General features: G+C 34.3%; 1 protein-coding gene across 1 annotated transcript in view; it reads right to left on the reverse strand.

The window, feature by feature from the left end:
- Positions 1-2,975: 2,975 nt before the first annotated feature.
- The window catches only part of LOC127850411 (dnaJ homolog subfamily C member 27-B-like), a 32,133-nt gene continuing 19,611 nt past the window's right edge, over positions 2,976-15,497 (reverse strand). The window contains exons 2-7 of the mRNA XM_052383438.1: positions 13,224-13,306; positions 10,062-10,131; positions 8,863-9,027; positions 6,756-6,872; positions 5,548-5,708; positions 2,976-4,615 (exon numbers count right to left, since the gene is read on the reverse strand). Coding sequence (XP_052239398.1) covers positions 4,489-4,615; positions 5,548-5,708; positions 6,756-6,872; positions 8,863-9,027; positions 10,062-10,131; positions 13,224-13,306 — 723 coding nt within the window. The 3' untranslated portion in view covers positions 2,976-4,488. The remainder of the gene's footprint in view (positions 4,616-5,547; positions 5,709-6,755; positions 6,873-8,862; positions 9,028-10,061; positions 10,132-13,223; positions 13,307-15,497) is intronic.

Raw genomic sequence — 15,497 nt, forward strand, 5'->3', positions numbered from 1 at the left:
CATAAATTTATCAATAAATTGCATATTCTAAGTATAAAAGGGGTAATAATTATGACAAAATGCTTGATAGAGTTGTCTGCTCTTGTTTATAGGTTGGGGTGATGTTGGTTAACAAGTATGCAAAATATAAAAGCAATATGGCAAGGGACAATGAAAATAAATGGGGTAGTACAAAATCTTTAACATTTGCTGCATATTCTAAGTGGAAAAGGGGCCATAATTATGACAAAATGCTTGATAGAGTTGCCTGCTCTTGTTTATAGGTTGGGGTCATGTTGGTAAACAAGTATGCAAAATATGAAAGCAATATGTCAAGGGACAAAGAAAATATTTGGGATAGTACGAAAACTTCAACATTTGCACGCTAACGCAGATGCCCATGCCGGGGTGAGTAGGATAGCTCCACTATATATATTTCATATATAATAGTCGAGCTAAAAACTCCATGAAGTTTGCACTTAGGATCATTTAACCAACGCTATCTTCTATTAAATTATACGCATTACGCATTTGAAATGCAAATTGTTGCGAACTGGCATAGCAACATAACAAATAAAAAACAAGAAAACGTCGGAGACGGGTGATGCTCCCCAAAGTTTTTTTTGTCACAATATTTCACTATATATTCAGATAAAAGGAAACGTCTTGGGAGCACAGTAGTTGGGGGACAATATTTTTTTATAGAAAATTTCAAAGGGTCATAACTCTGTGAAAAATCATCCGACCAGAACCCGCTGATAATATGCACATCTCCTCTTGGTCCTTAAGATTCCCATAAAGTTTCATTGAATTCCGGTCGTTAGTTGCTGAGAAATAGCCCGGACAAGAATTGCACTATTATGTACAGTTAATGGAAAATTTCAAAGGGTCATAACTCTGTGAAAAATCATCCGACCAGAACCCACTGATAAGATGCACATCTCCTCTTGGTAGTGAAGCTTCCCATAAAGTTTCATTGAATTCCGGTCATTAGTTGCTGAGAAATAGCCCGGACAAGAATTGCACTATTATGTACAGTTAATGGAAAATTTCAAAGGGCAACAACTCTGTGAAAAATCATCCAACCAGAACCCGCTGATAATATGCACATCTCCTCTTGGCAGTGAAGCTTCCCATAAAGTTTCATTGAATTCCGATCATTAGGTGCTGAGAAATAGCCCGGACAAGAATTGCACTATATGTACAGTTAATTGAAAATTTCAAAGGGCCATAACTCTGTGAAAAATCATCTGACCAGAACCCGCTGATAATATGCACATCTCCTGTTGGTAGTGAAGCTTCCCATAAAGTTTCATTGAATTCTGGTCATTAGTTGCTGAGAAATAGCCCGAACAAAAATTGTGCACGGACGGACGAAGCGGCGACTATATGCTCCCCCCTAAATAAATTTTGGGGGAGCATTATCAGTGTTGCTTTTAACGTAATCACATATTATATAGAGAAAATTTGTTGGATTCGGTGGATTATCGAATTTAATTCACTCGTGATGATAGAAAATATATATTTTCTATGATCACGAGTGAATTAAAATCGATGTTCAACCAAATCCAACAAATTTTCTTTTTTTATGCTTTTTTTCACAGTTTATATACATTGTTACAGAGTTTAACTAGAGAATTTCGCTGAAGTAATGACGTCATTTCGTCAAAAAATGACGTCATTTCACAGTAAACTAATAATTTTCATTGTTTGAACAGTGAAATTATCAGTTTTAATTCACTGATATTTCTTTATAAATTACAGGAAAGCATAAAATAAATTATGTGAATACGTTATTTACTTAAAAGCAACACTGCTCTCGTCACTATATATTCTGCTTGTTCTAGACATTGTATCGACATAAGGCTTTTTATTGTATAAAAACTTTTTCCCTTGGGTATGTACTTTCATCCGTCACATAAATATAGAGTATTTTTTCACTTAACTTAAGCAATGAAAATGTCTAAATTATGATTCTTAAAAACTCATAAACACATAGATACACTTGACTGAATATTCAAATTTAATATTCAAATTCATTTTGTACTCCTATGACGATGAATGTATGATATATAATACACCGTTTTATTTATCCAAATACTGATTATTTAGTTTATGATCTCAAATAAATGCGTATATACGGTCGGTAAAAAAAAGAATGGAAGTATACATGGTGATGCTAAATAGCTGTAAAATACGCACTTTAAAATAAAACAACGGTGCAAATATCATGTAAGCATACATTCAAATAAATAAATAAAGAACTTCATGTAAAAACAAAATATACATAAATAATAACACATCTTTTCTTAGGTGCTTACCATAAAACACACATGGCTTATTACTAAAAGAGTCATGTTATATCATTTACAATTTCGACAAATAATGTTCTATGTAAAAATAGCGTATATATTGAAACACTTTCGTCTAAATAACAGCTTTAATTTCCAAATGCAAACATAGAAAACACTTACACAAGTGCGAGACAACTATACCAAAACAGTATCAAGAAGAAAATAGAACAGAACCACCTCTTTCAATTTAAATTTTTTGGAAAAGGGGTTATTTGCCAAAAAAATAAAACCTACAATTAGGTAATGAAGTCAATAAACACATTAAAATTTATGTAAAACTAATAAATATACTTAAACACATATTATTACTTTATACTTGAATTTAAGTTTTGAAATAACAGAAATTAATACAGCTGAATGAACAACATTTTATAAAAAATATCGTATGCCATTTACACAGACATTAACTTATCACAGAACAAAAGTTCTTGGACGGATATCTCACCACTATTTACACCATAGGCTCGTGGTTATTTGGGAATTACAAAATAGACGTACTAATCTTAAATAATATAAATAAACATATCAGCATCGCTCTAGGATACCGGGGCTTAATGCATGTGCGTAAAGTGTCGTCCCAGATTAGCCTACGTACAGATCTATCGATGAACATCTTTGGCACAGGCCAATCGCGGACTTCACTCAGTGCTCCAGCTAGCAATAAATAGAGGGGCGCTGCGCCCCTCTAAAATTTGCCCCCTTAAAAAGCGCCCCTCTATTTTTCAGTCAAATGCCCTTTTGGTCTCTAAATACATGTTTTCAGGCCGTATAAATTGCCAGAAACATCGACATGAATACACAGATAACACCCTTACTAGTACATGACTGCCGGGCGTATTAAGTCAACACATCGTGAACAAACCAAGATTATGTGGAAAGTGTTAATAACACTTTCCACATAATCTTGATTTCCCCGCTAAGAAAAAACTTCCTTTAAACAAAAAACTTCCATAAAGGCAGAAAGTGTCGTCCCTGATAAGCCTATGTTGACTGCACAGGCTAATCTGGGATGACACTATAGGCACATGCATTAAACCTCGTTTTCCCAGATTCCGGCACATCGATATACACACAAGCCGATTCAGCACATTTTCTTTCCCTGCTGAAGTTGATGGACTGGACTGCCTTTAAAATCATGTGACAGGCCTGAAGGCATTTGCTGTGTATACTTGGGGAATCAAGGATTAGAGGCACATTTCTTACTGATTTAACCCACAGGAGGGAATCCCGTATTTTTTGTATTTTTTGTGTGTATATATGCTATAATAGAAACAAGGAGTGCAACTTCATACGCCAAAAAACTACACCATCTTTACTGTAAACCATGTAACTCAAACAATTTTTAACGAATCAACTACACACCGGTTGTTTTCGAAAGCTATTAAAATAATTTATCAGAAAAAATTAACATCAGTACCATTGATCCAGCAGTAATTCGATACCACCCCTCAGAAGTTGACACTCTTCCAAAATCGTGTTTGGTCAGACACAAATGTGTCCACATAGAGATTTTCCATGTCGATCACTTTAAAGAGCTAAAACGCAATAACCAAGTCATTAAACGGTAGATACACAACACCTACATGCACATTAAACATTTTTAGCTCCGAAAATATACAAAAAATATACAAAAAAATGGGATTCCCTCCTGTGATTTAACCCATGAGACTTTGAGGTTACTCTACCAGGTATTACTATAATTTAGGCATACCCCCAAAAAGCGTAATGCATTACTCCCCCCCACCCCCACTCCCCCAAAAAAGTAACATAAAACAGTTAATTTTGTTTAAATATTTAAAGGGAGACAATTCAATTTGCACAATATTTATAGCAAACACCAGTTGCTCCTTTATGGCAAATTTCGCCCCCCCCCCCTATTTTTTCATATAGGAACAGTCAATATGCTTGTTGATTGTTTAACTGTTTCAAATAAGCATATTTTGTCGAAAGTAGGCATCTTATGACCTACAGAACTTGCTGAACATAGGTTACATTACAAACATTCGATTTACCATGGGTTACCAGTACAGGAAAAACACAGCCTTTCGGTAAAATCACAGAAATCAGGCTTCAACTGAATGCCACATGAATAACAATGGTGAACTATGGTGGAAGCAAAATGGATCAAATCTGATGACATGAGAAAAAATCCAGATCACCGTTTGAGTAACGCTGTTCTGGCAGCCAGTAGTATCTTGAAGGCATCCTCACTGCCGGGCGCCACGTTCTTGTCCGGGTGGAGTAGAACAGCCAGACGCTTGTATGCCTTGTTTACCTCGTCTCTGAAATTTGGATATGGTATCATATTTATGTGAGATGTGCTCTAAACACGAGGCTAGTAAAAGGTTGACAATTTCCCCCAAAACTGGATTTTCAGAAAAAAAGACTTTCTTTGAACAAAAATACCATACAAACAGAAAGTGTAGTCCATGATAAGCCTGTGTCAGAGACATACATAACTACGTCTCTGCTTGTTGGTTTGCATAAAGCCCTGTTTTCCCAGAGCAGACTTGGCTAGATATTAAGACAAGTAGAATCATAAAACTTGCACGTTTTGAAAATTTTAAGAAAAAGCAGTCACAATTTAAAATTGTCGGAAGAGGATGACGTAATATAAAAGAACAGAAAAGAAGAAAAAAGAAAATCTCATACAAACATGTGTGAAAAATGAATTTGATTAATGTGATTTAAATTTTAACTAGAAATGGCAATTTTACCAATCAATTTACTTCCATTTAAAGTAACATAAATACTCAAAAACATTGAACATTCTGTAAAATAAAGTTAATTCATAAAAAATCTGTTTTCCTTATAGCAGTAGCCAAAATTTCAACGCTAGATGTGGTCTGATAACATAGATTTAAAGAGATAAAAAATGCTAGTTTATATTTTTAGTGCGGCAATATATATTCCATGTAAATTTACCGCCACGATATCCAAACATTTACAAGCGAACGCAAGACTGGCTTTGGGCAACGTCTGAAGAACAACATATTTATGAGAACTAAGCCTTGCTGCCAAAGCTGCCCTAAGCCAATCTCCCGTTCCCTGGTAAATGTTTGGATATTGTAGCCGGAAATTCCCGAGGAATATATTGTGAAAAAGATCGCTAATAATAGCCTACATTTAACTAAATTTAATGATACTTATATTTTCTGACAACTTTACCTAGATTAACCTAACAGTAACCTACATTAATCCTATTTTAACCTACTTGGAAGCCCCCTCTCGCAAGCCGAGACGGTCGTAGTCTGACTTGGCGTTCCTCAGTCGCTGTATGGCCTCAATCTGGTCCTTAGTGTAGCCGAGCTGCGTTACTATGGGGACCTTCTTGCCTCCGTTCTCCACCGCAGTCACCACGCCCTCAAATAATGCCTGCAACAGTTCAAAGGGACAGATCTTAATTAACCCTTTATCACTTAGATACGCATTACACGAATGGTAAAAAGTGACAGGGTTAGTTTAAACCTATTCAATTTAGCTAAATTGTATGGAAAGCCTTAGGCTTATTGAAATGCTCTCGAGTCTTTCCCTGGGTAGAACCAGTACTTGATGTCTTAGGTGATGTAAAGAACACACCTACTGTGGGTATCAAACCCGTGATATTCCAAGGCAGACACCACTACGCCACTTCAGGGTTGTGGGACTCCAACTGGCTTTTAATTGTATCCAGTAAAATAAACCATATGTTATTCTCACAGGCAGTTTTATGGGGGTGGAGTTGTTGCAGATAAGAGTAGTTTTCAATAAGTTCTTCATTAAATCGTGATGTTTCATAGTCAGTCGCTAATCATTTGGTTGCAAGTGAAGTTTTTTGAAAGAAGGTGAAATCATGTGATGTTTCTAATGCTTCAGTTACCTTAATCCATAAATTTCTTATTGTTTACGTTTCTAAGGTATTTTGCATAGCATAATATGGATTTCTATTTAAATGTTTGCAGAAATAATAATGATAAATTTCAAACTTGTTTAACATCATTTGTGTTCACCAGCTTAATGTGCTACCATGTCATGCAATACTTAATTTGTTTTATAATTTGACAAATTTCAATGTTTTTTTAAAAACTATTTTGGTTTGTAAGATGTTCTTAAGATACACTTTTTAAATATTTGTAGACTGGGTTTACATATCCAGGGCTTTTGTAAACATCTGGAAACAGGGCTCTGTTACATACTAATGAAAAATAATGATAATTTTGAAAGAAATGGTATGTGAAAAGTATTCGCTTGCATAAAGATGCTTTAAGAGGCTGGGAATAGAAGCTTTTTGTGAACAGGAACAAATCTTCAGAGGTTATGCCTAAAATGACACATAAAGTGGGATTACATGAACAATGTCATTGTGTCACATTTGGGATGGGTAATCTTATATAATTACATTGAAACTATTTGATAGTTAACGCCACTGTGCAATAGACTTACTTGAAACATCTCATTTACTCCGTCCCCTGACTGAGCAGACGTCTCGAAGTACGGGAAACCTTTACTGTCCGCCCACAGTTTTCCCTCCACCTCATCAACCATTCTTTTTCGATCACACTGAAAACCAGAAATATAAATGGGCCGTGCTCTGTGAAAAGAGGGTTTAATGCATGTGCGTACAGTCCACACAGGCTAATCAGGGACGACATTTTTCGCTTGAACAGGATTTTTACTAAGAAGACAATATCTTTAAACGAAAAATACGATAAAAGCAGAAAGTGTTGTCCCTGATCACCTTGTACAACAGACTACACAGGCTAATCTGGGACGGCACTTTACGTACAAGCATTAAATCCCTTTTTCACAGAGTATGGCATAAATGTAGTAAGGGCAGGTAAAAGAAGGGCTTTGACTGCCTTGCTCTATCAGCTAGCTTTTATAGGGATGTGGTGGAGAGTCTGCTTTGGAACAGAGATGCCCGGGGTTTAATCAGGGATTTTTCTAGCTGGCTTCAATAATAATGAATGACAGCCCAGGCCTTTGACCCCTAAATAATTTGCTTTGCTTTTTGATTTTGAGGTTTAATGAAGTAAGATGAATATTAGATGAAATTTGTTGGGCGTACGTGATGAGAAAGTAAGTGATATTCCAACAGACCAATCTACCAAAGAACATAATTTTTACGGTGGAAGTTTCCAATAAACACTGAAAAAGTACCAATGCTGAAGAAAGCATAGTTTCATTAATTTCTCATAGAAAATTTATCAAGTCAGGCTTTTTACGCCCTATGCCACAGGTCCGAAATTCGGCCCCATTCCCAATGCAAATCTGGTTGTTTTTTTCCCAATTGAAAAAAACAATTCCCAATTCCAAAAAAAAATATTTTTTTTTTTTTTTTTTTTTTAACCTTAAAATATATAAGTTAACCTGATCCGGTGTAGAAAATAGAAAGTATTGCATAATTAAATTATCTGTTGCCTTGAATGTGTTTTAAAAACTGTAAAATATGTTAATGATTATTTAAGACTTTCCTTATTTTCCTCAAAATCCAGCGCTTCGCGCGATTTTTTTTCAACTCAAAAAAGGCCAGGCCTTTTCCCCAAATTCAGATTAAAAAACCTGCACTTATCACACATGTTCATAATATTTTGTAAAATTTAAATAATAAGTTATCAAAATAGTCGTTATTTACCAGTTAACGGTTTCTTTGAAATATAAGAAACACTGTTAACATGCGATAATTTTTCCCAATTGAGCCAATTTTGCAAATTTTTTTTCTACAAAAATTGGGTTTTTTACGACGCGAAATTCCCAAAATTCCAGTGTGGCGTTTTCCCAAAATGGAGCGGAAAAAGCCTGCCAGTATTTACCCATGTTCATATGGCAACTGAAAGTTGTATAATCCTATATTTTAACATTACTTTTTGATCTGATATGAAACCCAAATTACCAGAAAACGCTCTGACCTTTATGCTTTTGAGTAACATCACTTAATAAAGCCCATCGGTTGAATTGATGTAATTTGCTGATTTCTTTATGCTGTTACATGAAATATTACTATATCACAATATCTTATAAGGTTGAAAAAAACAATGTTATCATGTATTATTTTGTTTATCAACAAATCGTATATTGTTATCTATATAATTTTTCTCTTTAAAAAAAATGGAAACATCCGCATAACCTCATGATACTTAATACTGTAGAATCACTTACTTTCCGGCCATTCTAATTTATGCGCTTTTTGCCCTTCACAAATTTATTACCAACGCAAATTTTATCAATTAATTAATTAGTGATTGTCAGAGAAGCATACCTATTTATCCCTATGCTTATGCAAGAATTTGATTGTTTATAAAATTGTTTAATTGCTGTTAACTTCCTTGGTTCCTTATATCCACATGAGAACATTTCCATTGGTACTGATCAATTGAAGCAATTATCTTAAATGTTGTTTATTCTTGTTTTATTTATTTTTTTGTCTGAAATGAAGACAAAACAAACATATCAGTGACTGATATTGCGTGAAATGTGTTTACCCAAATTCAACTTCTTCCACAGTACTTATTTCTTCAAAATTGACTGTTGATTCCACCAAATAAGTTACCTTATTAGCACATACGCACACTACCACATTTTCGTGTTCAGCCTGATTTCCAATCTCATTCTGCATTTCCAGCAACCAGTGTTCCAGTGACTCAAAACTGTTGCGGTCTGACACATCGTACACTAAAACAGCCCCCTGGGTGTCTTTGTAAAACTCATTTCTAACCTGAAAATGTTTAAGCAACAAACACTTATTAACAAGTGTCAATAAGCCCATAGCCCCATTAGTTTGGTTTTGGGTCCCAAGAATGTTTATGTCCTCTGTACGAGAAGTGTTAAAAGAACGAAGCTGATTATTACTTGGAAATACCCGGTAAAACCACAACCGATTGCTTTACACTTTACCACTCAGATACGTATTTTGACACATTCGTAGTCCCAATTAAAGTTAAATTTAATTAAAGACCATTTTTACTAGATTCAAGGCTTCATGTTCAACCCTAAGGTACTGATAAGCAGCAAACAGTACACAAACTGAACAGACCACGAGTTACTTGCAGGCCATTCTGGTTTTATGCTGGTTGCACATAGCTATTTCCACTTTGCTTTGAGCGGGAAAGGTTAAAAGTGCAAGCTTTTATTTACTGGACAACGACTTTCCTTAGGAGTTGACATACATAAAGAGTCAAAATTGACAAGATGGCATACATCCAGGGCCCGTATTCACCAACCTATTCTTAGACTTAAGAATAAAGAATAGACTTGGAACCATGAAAACTGCGTTACAAGTTTGAATAAAAACATGCCTCTACTGGTAAATAATAATGCCGTTAACAAAATGTTCTACATGAAGAATGATATAGATAGATGTTTTAATAACAAGTTAAACTCAAAATTCACACAATTCTTGAATATATCAATTTTAAGAAGATTCATTTTTCTTAGACTTAAGTCTGAGAATTGTATGGTGAGTAAAAGCCAACTTGGTGCTACATTTGTTTTTTAAACATCCTAAAATAGACCAAATTGTGTGTGTGTCCATGTGTTTCTCGAGACTTTCAAAACAGGAATTCAATAACAATTACAATCTTGGTTTTTGATTGACACTTGTGGCCAATTAACATCCATTTAAAACGTTGACAATATGAACAATTATGTCACAATGCTTGAAAATGGATGTATCACATGATGGAATAGTATGTGTGGCTGTCATAATATAAACAACAAACTATTTAACACAAATACACACTATAAACTTACCTCATAAAATATAGGATGTCCAGCCATATCGAATATATTGACCTTCACCTCCCTGTCCTTTATGGTCACTCTGAAAATTAAACATACACATCAGAAACAGAGTTCAGACATTTCCAGAGAGCTGTTAAGTACAGTGGGATCCCTGTGCCTTAATTTCCAAATCACAGAGAACACTGCCTAAATATCAAAATCAGCTGCACCCAAATGCCTGAATTTTCAAAAAGGGTACCCTTGTGCCCAAATTGTCCATTCAGGAAGAATCCTGTCCCCGAATTTCCATTGTTTATGTGTGTGCCTGTTTTAACTCTGGAGTAATGGTGGCATTACAAGAAACAAAATCACACCAATTGCAACCTGTGGGTCTATGCTCCTATGCCTCAACAAAATCTTGTGCAAAAGGGCTGAAGCGCATCACAGAAGTGAAACAAGAGATGTGTTTGTCAGTCTACAGAAACACAATGCCCCCTAATGCGCCTCTTTGATTTTTTTTTACCTTTGACCTTGAAGGATGACCTTGACCTTTCACCACTCAAAATGTGCACCTCCATGAGATACACATGCATGCCAAATATCAGAACAGAACAGAACAGAACAGAACAGACAGTTTATTAGACTTATACATAAGTACATCGTCTTTAATGCATATAATCATAAATAAAGTAATGTCACGTGTCATTATACTATAGTAAGTAACTAAATTAATAATACATTATATATTTATAAATATGACAATTCAATGAAATTTCGACACAAAATAAGAACAGAGAACAACAACGATTTCGCAAAGAAAAAACATAATAATTTTAAAGGTAGTAAGGACAAACTACATTTCATTTACTATGGTACACATATATATGATACAAAGGAAAAATAAAGAACAAAACAATAATACACATACTATCATGACTGCAAAGTGATACATAAACTTCGCGCATGCGAAGTAGAGAACATTATTAATTTCAATTAGTGGTATTTAAAATAGTATTTCGTACAATTAGGGCTTCCTTAACATATTTACATACATTAAGTATTTCAGTTTTACATGTTGATATTAATAAATTATGAAACTTGACAACAGATGGGTGCATGTAATAAAAACGTTTAATATATTTTTGTCGTAGTAAACGGTAACATGAACAGACACAAATAAAATGGAACTCATCCTCTATGTCCCGTTGATTACAACAAAGGCAATAACGTTCTTCACGGGGAATATTGTTGCGTGTATATCTCCCGGTCTGTATTCTCAAGGGATGGGCAGAAGCCCTTAATTTTACAAAGTATAAACGTAGACTCTTCGGCAATAAATCTAAGTAATGTTCATATTCAAAAGTAGTTTTAAACATTCTATACATATCTAAAATTGAAATTCCGTTCATATTACCAAACCATTCTTGCTTAAAGGTGTCAATAATTCTGCATTTAAGTTCACATACAAAAGCATGGCTATTAGTTATATTCGCAGACTCAAAACAATAGGAAAAACCGTAATCGTTTAACAATTGTTTAACATTTGCAACCCAATTTTTGCATCCTTTATTACAATCATTTAATGCTTGAATATACACAGTTCGTATAATAATATTATTACTGTTAATAATTTTTAACCAATACTTAACAATTCGTACATATCTATTTACATATAAAGGGTATCTGCCTAGCTCACCATAAACTGTAGCATTACATGTGTTTATTTTCACATTTAACAATCTTTTGCAAAATTTTAAATGAATGCGTTCGATCTCTTTTGATTTATTAAAACCCCATATTTCAGAGGCATAGCAACAAATAGACCCAACAAAAGAATCAAACAACTGACAAAATAATTTCGGCTTAAGATCATACTGCTTACATTTATAAAGTAAAATATTCATAGCCTTAAGGGCCAAATATCAAGTTGCTATGTTCAATACTTCAAAGTTATCGCAAAACTTTAACCAAGGTTAAAGTTTTGGGACAGAATGACAGACAAAAAGACAGACCAAAAACAATATGCCCCGACGGGTGATGCTCCCAAAAGTTTTTTGTCACAATATTTCACTATATATTCAGGTAAAAGAAAACGTCTTGAGGGCACAGTAGTTGGGGGGGACAAGAATTTTTTATTGAAAATTTAAAAGGGCCATAACTCTGTGAAAAATCTGACCAGAACCCGCTGATGATATGCACATCTCCTCTTGGTAGTGAAGCTTTCCATAAAGTTTAATTGAATTCCGGTCATTAGTTGCTGAGAAATAGCCCGGACAAGAATTGCACTATATGTACAGTTAATGGAAAATTAAAAAAATTCAAAGGGCCACAACTCTGTGAAAAATCATCTGACCAGAACCCGCTGATAATATACACATCTCTTCTTGGTAGTGAAGCTTTCCATAAAGTTTCATTGAACTCCGCTCATTAGTTGCTGAGAAATAGCCCATAAAAAAATTGTTCACGGACGGACAGACAGACAGACGCACACACAATAAATTTTTGGGGAGCATAATAAGTAGTACAAGACTTCTCACAAAAGACAACCGTTTAAAGGTCTGGGTTACATTGATCTGCTAACGCTGGTTTAGTTTAATGTACAAATGACGTCACAGACAATAATGTGAAGCAGTGTAGGAGTACTTCGAAGGACAAGTTAATGTCTAGGAGCAGAAAGTTGTCACCATTAATACGATATATACCCCTTCTTCTTTTTTGCTGCTTTAGAAATAAGACTATGCAATAAGGCAGTGTTCTCCATAAAATTTTGAGTAGACATTTATATTTTCAAAGTAACCAGTGTATAAGAACTAAAACAGGCGATTTTTGTGCTGTTTTGAATTGGTATTTTGGGCAAAGTAGCCGGCGCCAAGATTGTAAGTAACCAGTGAAATCGCCGGCTGCCGGGGGCTTCCGCATAACACTGATAAGGGTACATGTTAAAAAAAAAGAGTTCTTCCCCTTATACCTTTTCATTAAAAGATATTTTCTATTTGAATGGGTTTAACATTTTAAAACAAAATTCTCCCTTTAAATATTTGTTCAACTTCTATAAATCATGATTTCAAAGTAAGAAGCAAATAGATTATTGAAATTTGAATTGCATATACCCACTTTAAATTATTAATTTTTATTTATATAAAGCACTGAGTTTTAACATGTCATTTATGATTGATAGTTAATTATACTTACTTTGATACTCCATAATCTATTCCAATAGTTGCCAAATATTTGTGGACAAACCGTTTTTCACAGTATCTCTTTATTATGCAGCTCTGAAATGAGATTTATACAAGACAAGTGCATATTAATATATTTATTAGTATATTCAAAGCATAATTAATAATAAACATATTAATATGCAGAACTTTATTATATTGAATAACAAAGGGGAAAAATCATTGTTCCAACAGTACATTAAGTACAAAGCATCATAAAGTACCAATATTTTTTTTTTAAACTTGTATTTGTATTTTGAGGTCCCATTTAGGAAACAAATATACTTTTTTCTATTGGCAATGAGGCCATTTACTGGCCCCAAATTTGAATGAAAAAAACAACACACTGGTAACCATAAAAGGAGGTTTTTTATGCAGCACTGACTTATATAACCAGAATTATTGGGAAGATGGATAACTTGTCTGTGATTGAATATAAAGACAAATTTTTATACAAAAAAGCTAGTTAAAGAGCTGAAGTATATATGCATGTCAAAATCTCACTTGAACTAAAATAATTCAAATTTACCTTTACATTCTACATACATTGGTGGATAGTAAAAGCCAGCCGAGTTGATGTTGGAATATTTTCCCATTTTTTTTATTTGTTGCAAAATAGTGATTACGAGTCAAAATATAATGGTATTTATGTCAAACGTGCAAAAATTTTGGTAAAAATCGGTCAAGAAATGCTCAAATTCACTACAAAGATAGGGCTTTTCAATTTCTGTCCGTGGACAGAAATGATTTAAATTTAAACACGCGCGAGTCACATTGAAAACCATTTCATCATTGTTTACAACGCCATTTGCATGAATGATGAATAATAATATCATTACCAGTTTAAATATATGCTGTCTTACACATGCACATTTCGTTTAAATCATGTCCATATCATTTGTTTTATAGTGCCGATTTAAATCGTAAATATGCTCCGTCTGCTTTATGAATTCATTTTCAAAACTTGTATAACCCGCCCCAAGTTAACTTTTATATAATACTATCTTATACCGCTCGTTTCCACGCAGTTAAAATTTCAGCTTTAAATCTCTACCGATTCAATTTTTATCGTCTGCTATGATTTATTTTTACCTTGTCAATATAAAATGCCCGTTAACGTTTAATTCAATTTATGGGCGTAGCCATCTTTATTTGAACATGTCATTGACTTGATTATTTTAACCTCGTGTATAGTGTGTTGTGTATGTCAAGTTGCAAGGATAATTTTAGGTCTGCACCCTGCGTCCTGTACGCATAGATATCGCAGGGGATGCGAACACTTGCTATATATGCGTCCCGCGGACGCACAATCCTAAGTGTATAAATTATGATACTGAACAAGAGCTGTCAGAGGACAGCGGGCTCGACTATCCAAGTGCTTGACAGTATAACGTAAGCCATCGTAGGGAAATTGTTCAAATTATTCAATAAGGTCAAGGTAATAGTTCAGGTATATTTTCCACAATCTATTACAAATTTGTTAAGACATAAAACAAACTAATAAGATTTTATTTCAAGTTTGACAAAAATAGCTTGGGTGAAAGTTTGGACGGTCCTTCAAAAATAAAGTAAATAAATATTTATTTTTTTTAAAATCATGTTTCAAAGAAAAAATATATTCTTTTTGGGTTGGGAAGGGGGGGGGGGGTTGAGTGGGGGGTATAATGTGGGGTGGGGTCATTTATTAGACGATCTTTCAAAAATAAAAAAAAGGGAAAAAAAAAAATTTCTTTTGGGGGAGGGGGGGGGGGGGGGGGGGGGGGGGCGGGGGCAGAGATTCTGGGTTCGGGCGTGGGGTATTGTTTGGGTGGAATCCTTTGTGGTATTCAGGTAAGTGTTGTTTTGTCAAAGTATTAATCAAATATGATCATAAATAAAGAAGTTATGACAATTTAACTTAAATTTATTATTTTGACCTTGAGAGTCAAGGTCATTCAAAGGTCAAGGTCCAATTGAACTTGCCAGGTACTGTACCCTCATAATAGCAAGAAAATATTTGAAGTTTGAAAGCAATAGCTTTGATACTTTAGAAGTCAAGTGGATCTAAACACAAAATTTAACAAAATATTCAGTTACTACGACAAAAAAGGGCCATAATTCTTACAAATGCTTCATACAGTTGTCTGCTCTTGTTTATAGATTGGGGTCATGTTGGTAAAGAAGTTAGCAAAATATGAAAGCAATATGTCAAGGGACATTGAAAATATTTGAGGTGGTACGCAAACTTTAACATAGATTTATCAATAAT

Source organism: Dreissena polymorpha, chromosome 11 (genome assembly GCF_020536995.1).
Source record: "Dreissena polymorpha isolate Duluth1 chromosome 11, UMN_Dpol_1.0, whole genome shotgun sequence".
Classification (NCBI taxonomy): Eukaryota; Metazoa; Mollusca; class Bivalvia; order Myida; family Dreissenidae; genus Dreissena; species Dreissena polymorpha.